The sequence below is a fragment of the Nycticebus coucang genome, chromosome 9 (genome assembly GCF_027406575.1).
Source record: "Nycticebus coucang isolate mNycCou1 chromosome 9, mNycCou1.pri, whole genome shotgun sequence".
NCBI classification, from domain to species: Eukaryota; Metazoa; Chordata; class Mammalia; order Primates; family Lorisidae; genus Nycticebus; species Nycticebus coucang.
In genome coordinates this window covers 61,081,529-61,101,659 of record NC_069788.1, presented here as the reverse complement: position 1 = coordinate 61,101,659, position 20,131 = coordinate 61,081,529, and the positions used below count along the sequence as shown (strand labels likewise).

Sequence of the window (20,131 nt, the reverse complement as noted above, 5' to 3'; positions counted from 1 at the left end):
CAATTTTCTCTCATTATAAACCAAAAATATATTTCAGAAAATTCCCTCTAGTCTGTAGGATTCAACAGATAACAAGAGGAGTAGATCTTTTTTGGATTTGCTATGTATTTGTTGTTTTCAGAATAATTTAAGTTCCTTGAGCGTAGCTTCTATGTGCCTTTCCTAATTGTATGCCTCAGGCTTTCAGCCCATTCCTTACCTGTGGTTGCTGTCAACAAGTACGTGAAGAAGATGCAAGCCTACGTGCTGGGGGCTGGGGAAGAGAACGGTGTGTACTGGAGATGATCTTTATTCCAAAGGATCAAATAGAAATGACAAGTGATGGAATTAACTTTTTTTTTTTTTTTTTTTGCAGTTTCTGGCCAGGGCTGGGTTTGAACCCGCCACCTCTGGCATATAGGGCTGGTGCCCTATTCTTTGAGCCGCAGGCGCTGCCTGATGGAATTAACTTTTTGTGATTATGAACTTTAATAGAAAAATTGATTTACCTTACAAAGTCTGAATTCCATATAGACATTTGACTTGTAATAGATAGGACATCCAAAATAGACTAAAAGATAAAAAAATTAGAGACCTGTCTTCACTGCTGGTAGTAATATATACCCTAATGAAATGTATCTTTTTAATTTAAAATTAAATGTCCAAATCTCCTGTTGTCAACTTTTGTTACTGCATTAATTTCTGTCATTTTTCTTATTAGCATTTTATCTATGTCTAAAACATTTCCTGTTTTCCTTGTCTTCCATACACTGAACTTGACACAGCTGTTATATAAGTTACTTGTCATCGAAACATCAGAATTGTTAGGGGCTAATTTTGAAGAATTTAAAGAAGTTCTTCATCAGCCCACAAACTATTTTAGAAGGCGGTGAATGGGATACATGACTGTCCTGTGGAATCAAAGACCTTAAATAGCTTTTGGAAAGGTGGTTAAAATAGATTCATCGTAGATCACTGTGGTCTCTGGGGCCCAGGTGAAACGACCTTAAAGTAGCATTAGGTTGTTTCTTTCACCCACAGTGTGTCTGTGACAAAGTCAGGGACTCAACCCTGGTTGCTCAAATTTTCCCATCACTTCATTTGCCTATACTTTATATCTCCAACTCTGAATTTTGTTTGAGACACATTTATCTTTCATGAACGATGTCTGGGTAGTAGTATAACAGATGAACAAAGCTAGACTTTCAGTATAATAAAGTATTGTTATATATACGTAACGTGAAATTGTCCGTAATTTTTTTTTGTACAAGGATTGCTAAGGAGCTTTGATTGCACCTGATGAAAAGGCAGCACATTTTCTCCCCAACTGAAGAAAGAAAATTTGGAGAAAAATGTGCTTATAATTAAGTTTATGTTTAACCATTCTTTGCTCGGAATGAAGAAGACTAACCTTGCTTGTTTTGTGGTCTTTCACACATTTTAGCTAACTTAGTTTGATCCATTTGCAAACTAAATAAATGCAATTATTTTTGTAAGGCAGAGGATTAGATTTTGAATGCATTTAAAATGTATTTTATTTGTTATACAATTTTAACTGCATCATTTTGTAACTCCAGTTTTCTCAAGCAGATTTCCTTTTGTTAGCTGTAAGAACTTCTGTCAAGTATATTTTATACCAAAAATTAATAGTTTAAAGTTGAAATCGACAAGTCTAAGGCTATGTCCTCTATTACCTTTTGAAAATCTGAAGGCTAATTTCAAATCCTTTGATTTTTCTCAGTTATAAATCTTTTAAGCAATGTTGATATACTTACATCCTGTGACATCAGGGGAATCAATATTTTTTAAATGCCAGTTTAAGGGCAATTAATTTTTCCTGCATTGCCTTTGAAATGTAATTTTAAAATGATTAATCTGAAATGTCAGTTAGATATGAATCATTAATTTTTACTAGTAAACCTTTGGTTCATATTGCCATCTGAAATGGAAATGGTAGTTTAGCCACAAGAAATATCTTAGGCATTCTTTTATTACCAGGATCTGCATATTAATGTGTGATAACTGAGAGCTCCATGAAGTGGTATTTTTTTCTTTTTTTTTTTTGCATTTTTTTTGGCTGGGGCTGGCTTTGAACCCACCACCTCCAGCATATGGGGCCAGCACCCTACTCCTCTGAGCCACAGGCGCCGCCCCATGAAGTGGTTTTTGTCAGAAGAAATTATTTTCATATTTTTAAAAGGTACTATTTCCTGGGTGACAAATGAAGTTTTCATAATTCGAACTTTTCATATGAAAAGTTTTATAATTTTGTAATTCTGTTACCTTAGTTTTTAAGGGTTCCAAAGCTAGAATTATAATCTTAAAAAAATTCTTAAATGAATGTAGAGTGAAGAAAAGCATCTGTCATAGATGAAGATGAATAATTTGGAAGTCCAAGTGATAAAATTTGGTTGTCTGGTCTTAATAGTCACTGATGGAAGAATGGAAGGTGACTGATTAGTTTGTGATTGGTGCCTTGACCAGTGATTCCTAGCCATGGTAGAGGAATGCGGATGATTGGGAAATTGCTGCACATGCTACTCTATGAACAGTGTAGAGAAAGAGAAGTTTGCAAACAATTGGCACAGGGAGAATGTAAGTAAAACCAGGAAGGGAGATCATAAAAAGCTGATCACTTAGGGGCCTATAATGGCTGGAATCTCATCTTTCTAAAATCTCTGGTTTCAGATTGCCTGTTTGGTACCTGTGGATCAGTTTCAGCTCTATCAGCGGTTAAAATTTGAACGTGGTATGTACTGTTGGTTTTTTTCTTTCTTTTTTTTTTATAATCCTGATGGTAAATGTGGTTTTTCATGTGTCATCTCTACACTAACCTGTGTGGGAGATTAAGGCAGCTGTGTGCTGTCAACCAAGCTGTGTGGGTACTCTGAAAGGAGAAAACTGTAATTGCGACATAAAATTTTAACTCGTTCAGCCACAGCCAGAAAAAAAATAATGCAGACTTGCAGGAAATGGAACTTTCATTATGTTGTTTGTTTTGTATTTTTAATTTGGCTCATGTGAGAATGGTTTTGCAAAAGTTGGATGATTTTATAATAACAGCAGTACAAAAGAAAGCGACTCTCAAAATGGGTTTTACCACCAATTTTTCCACTCTTGAAGATCGTTTTGAAACATTAACCAGCTATACTATTCACTATTTGTTTTCTGATGCCTACTTTGGTAAGCCTGGTGATAGCTCAGAGAGTTTGGATCTGTTTCATTCAAATATGATTTGTAATGAATTAGACTGATTGTCTTTCTCACTTTGGACCCCGGGTAATTTATATAGTTTTTCTATTTATATTGCCTATTTTGTCTGTCGGAATTATATATATATATATTTGCAGTTTTTGGCCAGGCTGAGTTTGAACCCGCCACCTCCAGCATGTGGGGCCGGCGCCCTACTCCTTTGAGCCACAGGTGCCGCCCCATAGGAATTATATTTTTTATTCCTTTTAGCTTTTGACAGGTGCTTTTTAGGATCCCCTTCCCTCTTGCCACACGCTAATATATCCTTAATTTTTAGTATCTGAGAAGTGGGAAAAAAATTGTTTTCCCCAGAACAAATAGGATTGGCATAGTCTCATTCAGTATGTAAAAAACTCTAATGAAGCATGGGCATAAAGTTTTCTGATTGCTAATACTTAAATTCTGGTTTAATAAAGCCTAGAGGCGAGGGTAGGGGAAAAATTATCATTTATCTATTATATGCCAATAAGTTTGATAAGCACAATTACCTTTATCTCATTTAATTTTTACAATTACCCCGATAGATAGTTCTATGGAAAAAAAAGAAAGAGAACTATGCATACCCTCAATGAATCCCCAGCAATTAAAAAAAAGAAAGAAAGAAAACCAGGCAGAACATGAAGAGTGGTAGAGTGGGAATTCTTACTGGGGATTTACAGGACAGCATCACTACCTTAGACCAAGTTCTGGGTTGGTCTTAAAGGCTGCCAAAAGCAGATTCATCTCTTGGGTGGATCCCTTAACTAACTCATAAAGCTGAGAAATGAAGTTGAATTTACAAAAAAAAAAAAAAACCTTGAACCATCTTTTAAGTGGACTAGATTGTTTGAATTTCAAATGGCAAGGACATTTTTTGCCCTATAGAATGATCTAGATAGGAAGTCATGAAATAGAATGTTGTTAAAAATGGAATCAGAACCAGAGGAGTGTGATGAATTGACTTGTAATGAATGAAGACAGTAGTCTGATGCATCTGTCCTGTGTGGATTCTGAGGTAACTGGAGAAATTAACGATAGGGGTAGTTGACAGTTTACAGTGGCCCTCCCTCGTGTATTCACATGGGCTGATTACATTAATACCAGATACTTATTGGATGTGATAGCTTAAGAGGATGAGGGCATCGAACATCTGCTCTGACTTTCTCCCCCTGTATGCCAGTATCCTGCATTATAAAACTCAATTCCAACTGGAATGTGGACATTCCCAGAATGAGTGGCTGGTAGCAATGCCATGATTTGTTGGATTTTACCTGGAGAAAATCAAAAGTTAGATTGGACCTTCAGGCTGCTTCTTGGATTACGCAATGTGGCCTGTCAGTGTTACCTGTCTCTTGGAGGCTGGGCTCAGTCTGTCGGTGGTATTCCCTTGCTCCACATGTATCTTTCTTTCCCCACAACCACCACCGCCTTTCCTCCTCGACCATCCCTGCTGCCCCATCTGTCAGTAGCAGACCTTATTCCTAATTGCTTACATTTTGGGGACCGTTCTAACATTAATAGTACCAGCAATTAAAACTTTCTCTGATTTACACTGATGAGTATAAAGTTTGGCTTATGTAAAAAATAGTAGCTAAGAGCCTGAGTGCAATTGCAGGCTCCACTGCTTACCAGCTGTGTGACTATGGGCAAGGACCTTAAAATTTCTGCCCTTCTATTTCCTATCTGTAAAGTGGGGTTGATAATTGTCCCTATACTATAGGGTTGGGATGAGTAGTATGTGAATTCATACTTGTAATGCACTTCCTATGAGTGTTTCCTATCTCAGCTTGCAAACCTTTAACAGTTATTTGGTAATAAAAATACCAATAGCATAAAAATAGCACCATTATATTTAAGTTCACTTCATGTTCTTCTCATATATGCTTTTTTCCAAATGAGATAATCGTGCCATTCTTCAGAAAATATCCTCATACTGAAATGGTTATTTTGTTGGTCTTGTGAATAGTATTAGAAGTTAATAGGCAACATCCTCCTTACAGTAGGAATAGCCTGGTTGTGGGTGAGACACACGTGGACAGCCACTGGCCAAGATTTTCACTTTTTCCCCAGGTGGTGCTTGGCCTTTTATGTTTTCTGTGATATTCAGTGTTGTTTGTGATTGGCTTATTTCTTTCCTAGATATGATAATATATTCAGTCTGGCTACAGTTTCAAGTTGGACAGGCCTCAGAGCTTGTCCATCTCTTTTAGGAAGAATTGTGTATCTCTACTTTGTTCCATTATAAGTTGATCAAGTAGTTTTATTCATACATGGAATTTTTTTTTCATGAATTCTGGGCAGATGTCCCACTGTGAATCCCATGCATTGACCATTAAAACTTGCCTAGGATCACACAGACTGTCTTAAGCTTCCTCATCTATATATATGTTTTAAGATTCTGTAATTTTTTAAAAATTTATTTATTATTAAATCATAACTGTGTACATTAATAAAATCACCGGGCACTATACACTGGTTTTATATACCATTTGGCATATTTTCATCACACTGGTTAACATAGCCTTCATGGCATTTTCTTAGTTATTATGTTAAGACATTTATATTCTACATTTAGTAAGTTTCACATGTACCCTTGTAAGATGCACCATAGGTGTGGTCCCACCAATTACCCTCCCTCTGCCCATCCTCCCCCCTCCCCTTCTCTCCTTTTCCCCCTTCCCCATATTCTTAGGTTATAATTGGGTTATAGCTTTCATATAAAAGCTATAAATTAGTTTTATAGTAGGGCTGAGTACATTGGGTACTTTTTCTTCCATTCTTGAGATACTTCACTAAGAAGAATATGTTCCAGCTCCATCCATGTAAACATGAAAGAGGTAAAGTCTCCATCTTTCTTTAAGGCTGCATAATATTCCATGGTGTACATATACCACAATTTATTAATCCATCTGTGGATCAATGTAATTTTTTATTGCAGTATAAAACACGGGGTGGCCATAAAGTTCTTGTTAATAACAACTATTTAAATTGTATGGGAACTTTATAGCTACTCTGTCTATAAAATTAGTCATTTTGGGGACTTTAGCAAATGAAACCAGGTTACACTTGTACCCTCAATGAATCCCCAACAATTAAAAAAAATTAGACATTTTGACCATTTTTTTTTTTTTTTGTAGAGACAGAGTTTCACTTTATCGCCCTCGGTAGAGTGCTGTGGCATCACACAGCTCACAGCAACCTCCAACTCCTGGGCTTAAGCGATTCTCTTGCCTCAGCCTCCCGAGTAGCTGGGACTACAGGCACCCACCACAACGCCCGGCTATTTTTTGGTTGCAGTTTGGCCGGGGCCGGGTTTGAACCCGCCATCCTCGGTATATGGGGCCGGCACCTTACCGACTGAGCCACAGGCGCCGCCCGACATTTTGACCATTTTTTAAGTACTACTCAGTGACATTAATTACATTCATGTAGTTGTGCAATCATCACCACTGCTCTAAATTCCTTCTAAAAGGCCAATTCTGCCTCTAAAATTCCTTCTTTACCCCAAACAGGTTCATTATTATTAAGCAATAATTCCCCACTCCTTTTCCTCAGCCCCTAGAAACTGCTCATGTCCTTTCTGTCTCTGTTGTTTGCTCTTGTAGATAGTTGACATACGTGGAATCATATAGTATCTGTTCTTTTCTGTTTGTCTCATTTTACTTAATATAACATTTTAAAGGTCTCGTTCCTGTGGTAGGGAGTATCAGAACTTCATTCCTTTTTAAGGCTATATAATATCCCATTGTATGTTTATACCCCATTTTGTTTATCCCTTCATCTGTTGGTGGGTGTTTTAATTGTTTCTACCATTTGGCTTTTATAAATAATGCTTTTATGAACATTGGGTTATAAGTATCTGTTCAAGTCCCCTCGTTTAAGTCCTTTTGGGTATAATAAGTCAGAGTTGAATTTTTGGACCTTATGGTAATTTTATGTTTAGTTTTTGCTGAACTGCCAAAATGTAAAACCCTATAATTTAAATATAAATTTAATTGGAAATTTTACTATCATAAAGTATTACAGTATGTTAAATTCGGTGACCTTTAGGTTCAACCTCCTCATTTTATAAAAAGGGACTCTGATGCCCAGAGATATTCCCCTCTTAGGTGATTTTGGAAAATAATTTGTAATCATGTAATTCTTCATTATCATCCATTAGAAATAATTGTTACTGGCAAACAGACATTCCAATTAAGAGTAAGTTTAAGTAAATAAAGTGCTACCTGATGGGATTTGCTTGGTTGGGATAATCTTTATCCGAAATGTATACTTCATTTTTGCATAAAAGATTTCCTGTCTTTCTCATACTCCAGGCATTTATCAGCAAGGCAACTTTGAGGTCTATGTTATAAAAATATATTTTACTTGGAACTCTTTATAAAATTTTGAGGTATGCAGGTGCATACCAAGTGCAGGTATCAGGGATTGACCCCATTGTGGTTTTGTTGTTGTGTATTTGTTTATGAAGAGCTGCAGTTTCACTGTTTACAACTTCCGTTATTAGACCCTTACCCACCTGTCCAGGACACTTCACATGTCAGCACTTGTGGATCGGTAGTGCTTAACACTTTGCTTAGCAGTGGTGACAAGTTGCAGTTTTGTTTTGTTTTTTTTCCAGGAGAAGCTGGTGTTCTACTTTTTTCTAAATGTTTTTTAAAGTGCAGTTAGTAAGCAGTGTATTTGTGTTTGGTGAAGATCAAGGTATGTATGATTGAAAATAAAGAATATCTGATAATTCTGTACATTTATGTCAAGCAATGACTTACTTTTTTCTCACGAAACAGACACAAATATAGTGAAGAGGTGCTATAATTTGTCAGTAGTTGAGTTAGAGGAAGAACTGATAGTGTCAGATTTTAAAGAAAATGATGACGTTTTTACTTGCTTGGGTAGTAAACAAGAATTCATAGAGGTGGAAAGTGAGATTATTTGTTCTGAGGAAGACAGGGGAGAGAAAGAAGATGATGAAGATGATGATCAAGAAGAAATACATAATATGGAGCCCAGGAGAAGGAAGACCACGCCTTGTTGTAAAAATACAGTAGTGTGTGGTTCAGCTGACAACACCCTCAGGAAATATATGGAACTCACAGCCGATCAAGGCTCAGGGGAGACAACAATCAACTAATATTAGGAGAACTCAACCAGGAGGGCAGTCAGGAATGAAGAACCTAAAACTCTATTGGATGCTTTCCAGATATTTATTGATAATGAAACTGGACATAATTATCAAGTTTACAAACCAGAAACTACGTCTAGTCAAAGAGAGTTATGTAAGGATGTGTTCACTCAAAATTCTGGCGATTTTGTAAAAAGAAAAAAGTATTAGGACTAATTGAAATTCTTGTAAATTGTGGTGCGTACTGGCAAAATGAAGACAATATATGAAGTCTTTTCAAGTTAGGAGAATTTTCCAGTTTACTGTGCTACATTTTTAGAACACAGATGCAACTCCTACTGAGACGTCTATGTTTAGATGAGGCTGCAACACTTAAAATTTGCAGACAGCATCGTCAGTTTGCTCCAGTTTGAGAGCATTGGAGTATGGTTATAAGTAAGCTCTCACTTTACTACAGTCCTCACAAGTCTCTCGCTGTCAGCGTGGAATTGGTGTCTTTCCATGGACACTGTCCATTCAGACTTTACTTACCAACTACCCCTGGGAAGTATGGAATTACAGTGAATCTTTTGTGTGATTCTTATACAGACTACCATTTTGTGGCAGAGCCATATGCAGAGAAATCAGACAGGCTTCTGAGAAATAACCATAGTGGCTCTGAAACTGTAAAAAGGTTGGTATAGAACTGTCATTTGGATCAGCTGGAAGAAATATTACCACGGACAGAAAGTTTACCTCTGTCTGCCTGGCTATTGACTTACTTCCAAAGAATATAACCAGTTGGTACTGCTCACAGTGATAAAAGGGATTTGCCTCTAGAACTCAGGTCATCATCAGTAAAAAAAAAACTCCCCACCTGGTATGTAGTAAGATTTGCCTTCTCTCTCAGTGTGACATTAGTAAGTTATGTTCCAAAGACAGAAGGGGTAGTTACAGTACTTTTTACACAGAATGACGATATGAAAGTGATGGATAACAAGCCTGATGTAATTCACCTTTAGAAGGCTATTAAAGCAGGGGTTGATGCACTTGATAAGGGTGTGAGAATGTATTCCTGTGGCAGAGGAACCTGATTTCTTCGTCATCATTGACATTGTAGCAAAGAATTTGTATGTGATTTTTTTGAGAAACAAAGAGCCACTGGTCACAACTTTATTTGAAGAGAGGAAAATGTATTTTGAAAGATTTGGCATGACAGGTCTGTGAAGAAAGCATAAGAAGACATGCCCAAAATGCACACCATCTCCAAAAAAGTGTACAATGGCAATTAATCTTTGTGGAGATGAGTGCAATCCAGTACAAGTCATGGTGACAAAAGGATAAACCAAAAGGAAGAGTTACGAGTTTGAAAAGCTTACCAAAGATGGGGCAGCACCTGTAGCTCAGTGAATAGGGCACTGGCCCCATATAGTGAGGGTCGCAGGTACAAATTTGGCCCCGGCCAAACTGCAACAAAAAATAGCCAGGCGTTGTGGTGGACACCTGTGGTACCTGCTCCTTGGGAGGCTGAGGGAAGAGAATCGCCTAAGCCCAGGAGCTGCAGGTTGCTGTGAGCTGTGATGCCACAGCACTCTACCAAGGGGGGACAAAGTGAGACTCTAAAAAAAAAAGAAGAAAAGCTTACCTAAGAAAGGTCACTGCTACCTTTGTCCCTGTGGGAGAGACGAAATATACAAAGGCATGTGGTGAATGCAGCAAATGCATCTGTCCCAGCCACACTGCAAAAGAAGAAAATACAATAAAAAGAACATACAGAGAATGTACAATCATGCATAAAAACAAGCAAATATAATAAAAAGAGCACACAGAGAATGTGATTAAAGTATTGTTGGTACTTATACAGTGAAATGTAAAATATACAGGTATTTCATGAAATTATGGTGCTGTTTATTCTAGGATCAGTGACTGACTCCCCCACAAATTGGTGGTCATTGAGTACCAAGTTGACATTGGTATGCAACTGTTGTATACTCACTAATATTGTTAATGAGTTAAATGAAAGTAAATTTCATCGGCTAGGCTGGGAGACCGAATTATAGAGATTGCTGTTGCTCTGGAAAAATACAGAATGAGGGTAGAGACAACCCTATTTCCTAGTTACAGAAATTATCCTTGGTTCTGTCCAATTCTTTCTGCCACATTCTTTTCTCAGACTTTAGTTTGTTATCCTGTATGTGAATTGTCTTCTACTTGATATTACTTTACATATTTGCTTAGCTTGCCTTTTGTATCTTTGTCTTCATCTAAGTCTGGGGGGAAAATTATTTTGAATGAGATCACACAAAAATTATCACCCTGCTGACACGAAGCAAAGAAGCTATGTGGCATTGGTTGGTTATTCTATCCACTTTCCATCCTTCTGTGACTTTCCCTTGGATATTACTGTATTTCTGGGTTTCCCTTACCATGTCAGTCTTCGAATCACTGCTTTCCTTGCTCCTGGTTCTAAAGTGCCTGCCTGATAATTCATGCTAGAATTTTGCTTGTTTCTTTTTTCCAGAGACGACTTTTTCAAAAAAATATTTTTTTCTAAAAATTGGGTTAAGATGGTCCATTTCCACTTCTTAAGCATTTTTCTTACTTTTTGCCATGATGATTTACTTTCAGTAACTTTAGGTTGCTTCCGTTTCTTGCTAGGTTGATATGTGTGTTCTTAGATATTTGTATTATCAGATAGCAGGTAGGAACGCTTACAAATGGAATAGCATATTGTTTTCCTTCATAAAAAAGTAAAGTAAAACAAAAACTTGTTTTTCTGTTATCTGTTAATTCTATCGCATCCAACCCTGTGTATTCAGTATGTGCTTATTTATGTACTGAGCATCTCCCCTCTGCGAGGTGTAGTTCCCGATGCTTCCTGCTTGGCTCTTGGAAAGCCCTTTTGTTCTCAGCATCCTTTACAAACCTCCTTTCCTCTGTGTCTTCACGTTCATGATATTACTCTCTGAGTTTCATCTCACTCTGTTATTGGCCCTCATGAAATGCTTCCACTCCAGCATTTGTATGTGACCATAAAAGTTTTATTTCATCAGAGCTCCCTGTGTAGTTATTTGGTTTCTTTTAGTGTTTTTTCCTCTTGTTAAGACTGTGTAATATTTAATGACCTTTTCATCTGCTCAGTTTTATTTCTTAACACCTCCCTTCTCTCATTAATTTACTAAAAACAGTTTGATTTATTTTAGCTGGTAATTAAATTAGCTTGGGTGCCTGGTGTTTCCCATAATAATAAAAATTCGTGTGATGTCTTTTTTGGCACAGCCTCACAGTGGTGGAGGATGGCAGAAACACCACCCTGTTTGTTGAGAGAATACACAACACTAAAAAGCAAACTCCACATATCTAATGTTGATGGTATAAGATCAGAAAACTGAGGGTCTTAGATTCAGTTTTCTCAAACTGAAAATAATCATTGGAACCTGACATGGTCCTTTGCTGTCGTGGCAGATTTAATTTTCCACAATTTTTCCATTTGCCAATAATTGTCAGAATACAGGAGTGGAAACTAGTTTTAAATAGCATTTCCTGCCTTGCATAATTTACATGAACATGCAGAGTCTAAATATCAAATAGCTGCAGGGCTTTACTTCAGTGGTCAATTCCATTTTCCATCAGTAAATTGCATGTGAGTCTTTGAATGTGTCTATCTCTGATGTAAGTTTGGCAGAGTTATTCTCATCTAAATAATGTTCATATTGAAGTTTTGAGGGCACTATTATCTGGGAGTTGACTTAAAGATCTGTGGTTTCTCATTTACTAGATTTCTGAATGTTCCCCCATCTCAAAGCTGCACGATGCTTTCATCACTGCTGATGTGGGAGAAATTGATTGAATGTGCATCAGTTCACGTTCTTCCAACTTTGGAATAGAAATTTGGAGGGAGGAGCAACTAAACTTTAAACTTTTTGGATAATTGCACATTCTATGTACGTATGTATACGGAGTTTCCTAGGACAAATAGCAGGAGGTGAAATTAAGTTCACAATAATGTAATAAAAAGTGTTTTTCACAGATTGCCTATGAATCCTGTGGGGGCTTAACTTAATTTCAGATTCCTGTGGAATCATTGATGTGGAGGAGAGAATGAGGACGAAACGGCTCTTCTTCCTGTGATAGCAAATTTAACTACCACCTGCTGTCCATAAGTTTGTTCCTTTTGGGTTCTGTGCAGTCCTGATGGAGCTGCCAAGGTCAGATGGCCTTTCTGCATTGTTTTCTTTTCTGCTAATCTGGACTCTGGGCTTCATTTGTGGTATACTCTGTTACATGAGGAATATAAAGCAAAACTGTGCTGTTAATGGCATACTGGAATTATAATAATTTTTTTAAAACAGGCTTTTACTTCTACTGATTTTTACTTATAGCTGCTCTTCTAGAAGCAACTGGGCTGAAGGACATTCTGAAGGGCAGGTGCCATGCTGTGCCAAGATACCTTCTCAGGGGAATCTGGCCACACTTGAATGTCTGGATCCTGGTTCCTTTGGGGGAAGAGCTTCTTCAGGAATGCTCTGTACAAATATCTCCCAGGGTTGTTACTTTTCTCTGGAAATAACTGAATGCAGGCTTGAACAATATAGGACCTTGACATACATAGTACCATTATCTTTTATTACCATAGGGACTTGATTTGCCAGTACTGTTTCATAGACTTCTGTTGTGCCACTTTAGTCATTTACTCAACAAGTGTGATCTTCCAGGCATCTTGCTAGGTGAGTGGTTGTCAGGATGGGGTGAATTTGTTTTTCAGAGGACATTTGGTGATGTCTGAAGGCATTTTTTAATTGTCATGACTGGGAGATGGGATGCTACTGGCATCCAGTAGGTAGAGGCACAGAACAGCCTCCATAACAAAGAATTATCTGATCCAAATGCCAATAGTGCTGTTGTTGAGAAACCCTCTCATAGATAATGAGGATCCAGTGATGCTCAAGACAAAATCCTGCTCTAACGGATCCTGACGCATATTTGAAATGAGCAAGGTATGTGAGTGCTGTAGGTAGAACATCTCAGGCAGAGTTAAAGGTTAAGTACAAAGTCTCTGAGGCAGGAACAAGCCTGATTTCTACTTGAGAAAGGAAGGAGGTCCATGTGATGGAGCTAAGTGTGCAGGGGGAGAGTCATAGAAGTAATTTGGGGAGTATTGGTCAAGGGTCCGACCGGATAGATTATGATGATGAAACCTTAGTGTGATTAGAAGTCTTTGGAGAGTTTGCATCATGGAGTGTTCTGACATGATTTCCATTTTTAGACGATTACCCTGGCTGCTATAGGAAGAGTGGATGGTAATGGAACAAAATGACAGCAGAGAGATTTATTAAGGAGGTGAAGGTAGTGATCTAATCCAAGACGATGCATTGGGTTATACATTAAAAATATAATCACTGAAAATCACCAGACTTAGAGTCTATTTTGGAGGTGGAACTGTCAGGATTTCTAAGTAGAGGTGCATTTGGCTATGAGTCTAGAGGTTAAGTAGAGAGGTCAGGACCAGCAATGTAAATTTTGGAGTAATCAACGTAGAGGTTGGGTTTAAAACTATGACATTGAATAAGCTCATCTAAGAATAGACTGGAGATAAGAAAATAATCACAGGACTGGTCCCCGGGATAGTCCTGAGGGACTGTAGGTTTTAGAGGTAGGTCTAGCAAATGAGACTGACAAAGGGTGGCTAGTCATATTAATCCAGAAGCTAGGTGAAGATAGTGTTTAAAAAGGAGAGTGTCAACTGGATCAGATGCTATGGAGTGAATAGGAGAGGGTAAGGACTGAGAGTTGGAAACAAGAGATCTCTAGTGACCTTGGCAAATGGAGTTTTAGTGAAGTGCTGGGGAGTACCAGCTTAGAGAGGGTTCAGAGTGTTACAACAAGAATAGCTCTTTCAAGTTTTTTATTTCTTTTTAAAGGAAGTCATGATCCTGCAAAAAGGGATGATATAGGAGAGGGGGGCGGAGATCACTGCAGAAGCAAAATCCTTGAGAATGTGAGGAGGTTAGATTTCAGTGCCAGATGGAGAGACTGGACTTATTAAGGGCCTGTTTGGCTCATTTTGTCAGAGGGAAAGTGGAGAGGATACCGGGCTAGTGGATGTAATATGCATAGGTTCTCTTATAGGTGCGATAAGAAGGAAGACCAGCAGCTGAGAGTGAGGAGGAAAAAGAGGGTTGTGTAGGTCTGAGGCAAGAGGAGGAGCTTTATATAATATGAAAATACAGTGAATCTGGCAATATTGAACATGACTTTGACAAAATACCACCCAAGTTGCATGCATTCATTAATCATTCAACAGATGTTTATGGAGCTGCAACTTCTTGTAAGTCGCTGCCTTTTTGAAGATATTTGACCCATTATGAGAAATACACTTTACTTTGAAAGCCATTATGCACACATCTACCAAGATAGAACCAACAAAACTTCCGTGAAACTGTACTTAGGTGAAATGCACTCTACACTTTTTCCTAATCTGTTTCATGTTTAAAAATTGCTGGTCACAATCCATTAAATTTATGTCTAAATCTCTGTTGTTTGGAAAACACAGTAAACAATACAGAATCATGTGTTCCCTTTCAAAGTGTTTAAAATCATACATTAAGGTCGAGGATTAGAAAAGATGGAACGGGGAAGAACTTCACTAATTCTGTGGATATTCTGCCCTGCATCAGGTACTATGTTAAGTGTGTTCTTTATAGTGTCTGTTAAGTCTTGAACATCTTCATTTTATAGGGAAGGAAGGAGCAAAAATAGAGAAGGTAGATGGAAAAACAAATTACATAAGTATTCATTGTGCCTTCAGGCCCAGATGTACCAATATACCTTTTCTTTTCATTAAAAAATGCCCTTCATGAGTTTCTTCGAAAGTGTGTGGCTATTTGACAGCAAATAATAAATCTTTTTAGTCTTGTTTCTATCTTCCATTAAGAGATACTGGGCCGGCTCAGCGCCTATAGCTTAAGATGCTAAGGCGCCAGCCACATACACCAGAGCTGGCGGGTTTGAATCCAGCCTGGGCCTGCCAAACAACAATGACAACTGCAACCAAAAAATAGCCGGGCTTTGTGGTGGGAACCTGTAGTCTCAGCTTCTTGGGAGGCTGAGGCAAGAGAATCGCTTAAGTCCAGGAGTTGGAGGTTACTGTGAGCTGTGATGCCATGGCACTCTACCCAGGGTGATAGGTTGAGGCTCTGTCTCCAAAAAGAAAAAAGAAGCAGCTTTTAAGGTACCTGTGGTTCAAGGAGTAGAGCGCCAGCCCCATATACCGGAGGTAGCGGATTCAAACTGGGCCCTGGCCAAAAACTGCAAAAAAAAAAGAAGAAGAAGAAGAAGAAGCTATTGGGCCATTATTCCTTTGAATGTTCCACCCTTAACTACTTGCTAACTTACTCAGTTTCATATACTTTATAATGTAGACAAAGCTGAGAGGACTTTCAGCAATTTGTCTAAGTCAGTTTCTTTCCCCCAGAATGGCTATTTACTCGACATTTAATAGTTTATCAAGAAGCAAATGCCACAACTCCTTTGATAAGTGTATCTTACATAACCAGAGTAGACATTTAAAAGCCTCTTTGGACCAGCTTAACTACCCATGTGAAAAAATAAATGTACCCAATAGAAAATGTTACATAAACAAATGAGACTATAATGCTCCTGTGGATGCTTGCTCATGCTGATGGATGTTTCTCCAGGCTTTAATCATGCCCAGTGGTGCTTTTTTATTTAAATTATTTAAAAAAGGAGCTTGTTGGTAGAAAGGACTCAGTGGTAATAGGTTTGAATTCATAGATACTTGGTCTTTGTTTCTCTTCTGATACTCTGTGTATAAGAGAAAAAAATTTGATCTGCTGGGGTTGGCAGAAATGTAATGAGCATGTCCCATCTGTTGGTGGTGTGAAGTGTGCCTGAAAGCTTGGTGGGAGATCTGGAGACACCTTCTTTTGATACACTGTGATTCTAAGTAGAAGAAACAGCTTGTACAAGGAACTTTCTTACTTCACTGGAGTTGCAGAGCCCAGACAGATGTGCAAGAAGCAATGAATGGTGAATTAGAGTACATGACCAAATTCCATGTACTCATAAGAAGGTGTGCACACATGTGAGCTTTGCTTCAGATACATATTAAGTACTAATGTGTACATGGGATGTTCAGGAAGTAGAAAAGGCTGGTCAGCAAATTCTCTTCTTTTTGTGCTGTGCAAGTTCTGAGTTTACTTTCCCACTGTGCTCCATACTTGTCTTTGCTGGATGCAGATTTCATAAATCATCAGTATGTTTACTCTTTATTTGGTCCGTGATCAATGATGTGTTGGTAAAGACTTTTGAGGGGATGGAGAGGAACAATGATGATTCGGCCGGTTCCTAAGGTGGGAACACTTCTACCATGGCTGATTTTAAGCTACCAATGTGATGTCACTGAACTTGGAGATGGGGAGAGAGGCAGTGGGTTCTCACAAGGTAGCAGGAACTGGCAGATCACTAGCATTCTTGTGCAATGTTTCTGTTAAAGTACAGAATCTTAATTCTCATATCCAGAATTAAGAGAGTATTTTAAATTGGAATTGGAATTATTCCAAACATTTTCTCCCTTTCACACCTTCCAATCACTTCCTGCAGAGTTGCTGCCCTAGGGATTTTTTGTTTGTTTTGTTTTTAAATCTCTGTTTATTGTGCTTTGGCTCTTTCTAATCTGATCTCTCTGTGTTTTACCTCAGCATGTGTTACCTACTTTGTTCTGTGATTAGGAAGGACAAGTTTTGCCTCTTGATTTCAGAGTTGATTGAACTCCATTGAGGATACTTGGATAGAAAAGCGTAGCAAACTTTTAGTATATAATTATTAAATATTTCTTGCCTAAGCACAGTTCATGGGTCTTTGTAAATAATTTCATTTTTGTTATCTTATGGTATGCACCATCATTTATTTGCATTGCTTGGTTTCTTGTTTTTCGGGCTCTTTTTTTTTTTTTTTTTGACATTGTATTTGTTTTAAACATCTCTTTACCTTTTCATACTGTGAGATTTCTGAGGAGGAAATCCTTTGTTGTTTACGTTTGTATGCCCATGTTCTGTAAGGAATACCTGAAATCAGTTATTTGTTGAATGAAGAATGAATAATAGACATTTATCTAATTTTTCAGTCTTAGGATCACAAGATAGTATACATGGAGAAAATGTTTGGAATAATTCCAATTTAAGTGAGAGTTAAGGCTTAATTATGGCATGAGTTTTATAATTAATTAAAATATGGGTGAAATCTAGACTAGGTCTTGAATATCATTCATGGATGGGAGCAAAGGAAACAGCGTTGATGAGAAAAGAGAATGGAGAACTGTGAGAAGAGAGGAAAGGCAGGGCCTTACACATGGAAGGCAGAGCTATAAGAAGCTACCAAGTCAGATACACGCAGCAGATGAGATTGAAGAGCATTTGCTGAATGTGAGTAGAGGGATGTCACTTGTAACTTTAGAGACCAGTTTGCTAATACGTTGACAGTAAATTGCTTTACTTCAGTACTTAAAGAAGATGTGAATGGATAGGAATCAGAATTAGTGACTATGGATTGCTTATTCAAGGACTGAGATGAGATAGGGAATCAAATAAATGTTAGTTATGGAGAAACAGTAGAGACCTAGAAGGGAAAGTTATTACTTGTTTTAATAGCAGACAATTTTTTCTTTGTTGCCCTTATAAGTGACACTTCATAAAGGAGGTTTAATGTTGAAGTGATGTACATAAAATTCCATATTTTGCCAAGTCAACATCCTTCTAAATTTTGAGAGCCTTAATTAAGGTCAGTGGAGATCTATGGTCTAATATAGATCATAACATACTTTCAACATCAGGACTGATACTGGTTGGTTTTAGTGTGTGGGGCACATCTGTTGATGAGAGTACTGGAAGAAAATGAAAAATAATTCCAGGGGGCGGAGCAAGATGGCAGCCGAGTAACAGCTTCCTTGCATCTGGGCACCGTGAGTCTGGGGAGATAGGACTCCAGGCATCTCTGGCTGGTGGGATCTGCCTATCATCACCCCTGAGAGGATACAGGGAGTCAGCGAGAGACTTCTGGACCCCAAGAGGAGGACTAAAACAGTGGAAAACCAGCAAGTGGTCACATGTGTTCAATCCGTCTAAACCCGCCCGCAACTGTAAGTTCAGTAGCAGCAAGACTGCAAACCAGAAAGGCCTTACCTGTGAACTGTTTTGGTGTCTTTGGACTTGGCACTCAGCTGAACTGCCTTGGGGAGAGCCTGAGCGGGAGTGCGGAGAACTTTGGCCTTTGTCTAGGGCCCCAGTCTGAGCTGCTGAGCCAGGCGGAGCTAATAGTGTTTGGCTCTGGGTCACAGGCAGCCATTGTGAGTGATCTGCCTCGGCAAGCTCCGCCCTCAGGGTCGCAGAGCTAGAATTGGGTGGGAGCCGGTAACCCCGCCACCAAGTAGCCTAAGGGCGGGGTCTGAGCCGCCTTGCAGCCCTAACCCTGGGGGGCAGAGGGAGACCAGTTTTGGCACACAGGGTAAGTGGATAGCCACTTCAGCAGTGATTCCAGCGACAAGCACTTCCCTCGGAAAGCTTCTGCTCAGCAAGTGAACAAGTTCAAAGTGCCCTTTTAACTGGGCTGAAGAGAGATTTAGGGTGTCTACCTGCTGGGGTTTGAGAAACTAGCAGCCTCCAGTCATATCAGAACTGTGATTAACATCTCATACCCCAGAAGACCACGTGTTGCCCAGACAATATTCAATAACATATACATACTGCTTTGTTTTTGGTTGTGTTTTTTTTTTTTTTTTTTTGGTTTGGTTGGTTTTTTTTGTTTATTTTGATGTTGTTGATTGTTGTTTTGTTTAAGTTCAACCTTTTCCATACAGATCCTTTTTCTTTCTCAATTTTTCTAGTTTAATTATAATTTCCTATTGCTGCCTATTTCAATAATTAGAACTTCATTTTTGTTAGTGTTTCTACCGCTATTATTTGGTTTTCCACCCAATTTTATCCCGTAAAGTTTTCTGTTTGCTTGTTTTGGTTTGATTTATAGCATTTTTGTCTTTCCTCTCTACTTGGTGGAGGTGGGGTACTGTGTCTGATCAGGTTAGCAAAGAGCTGCTGACCTCAAGGGAACCACCCAACTGGGCACCCCCAGAAGGTGGTTTTTTTTTTTAAGGTTTTATCAAAGTACCCTACTGTACACCTATATTGCTCTGTCTCCCTCTTTCTGTGCCTCGCTTCTTTTTGTCAATATTCCTTTTACCCACCCCCTCTCCTTTCTCTATTTTTCTTTTTTTTCTTATCACACGGTCCTCCTTTCTTTCATCCCTTTTTTGCTCTTCAACCTTCTCACCCTTCTGGTCCTGTAACCCTTAGTCCACAGGCACGAGAGCAAGAGGAAGTGAAAGGAAAATTAGGGCAAGGAAACAGATAAAAGAAACCACTCATGAGGAAGAATCAGCAGAAAACTCCAGGCAACATGAAGAACCAGTCCAGAACAATCCCGCCAAGGGACCATGAGGTAGCTACTGCAGAGGATTCCACCTATAAAGAAATGTTAGGAATGACAGAAAGGGAACTTAGAATACACATGTTGAAAACAATGAAAGAAATGATGGAAACAATGAAGGAAACTGCTAATAAAGTGGAAAATAACCAAAAGGAAATTCAAAAGGAGAATCAAATAAGAGATGAACGATATGAAGAATATAAAAAGGATATAGCAGAGCTGAAGGAACTGAAGCAGTCAATTAGGGAACTTAAAGATGCAATGGAAAGTATCAGCAACAGGTTAGACCATGCAGAAGAAAGAATTTCAGAGGTAGAAGAC

At 38.4% G+C, this 20,131-nt stretch overlaps 1 protein-coding gene across 2 annotated transcripts in view; it reads left to right on the top strand.

Moving 5' to 3' along the window:
* Window positions 1-20,131, top strand: part of RNF144B (ring finger protein 144B) — a 178,504-nt gene that overhangs the window by 137,887 nt on the left and 20,486 nt on the right. For both annotated transcript variants that reach the window (XM_053600919.1, XM_053600918.1), the window contains exon 4: window positions 2,668-2,728. In XM_053600919.1, the coding sequence (XP_053456894.1) occupies window positions 2,668-2,728 (61 nt within the window). The remainder of the gene's footprint in view (window positions 1-2,667; window positions 2,729-20,131) is intronic.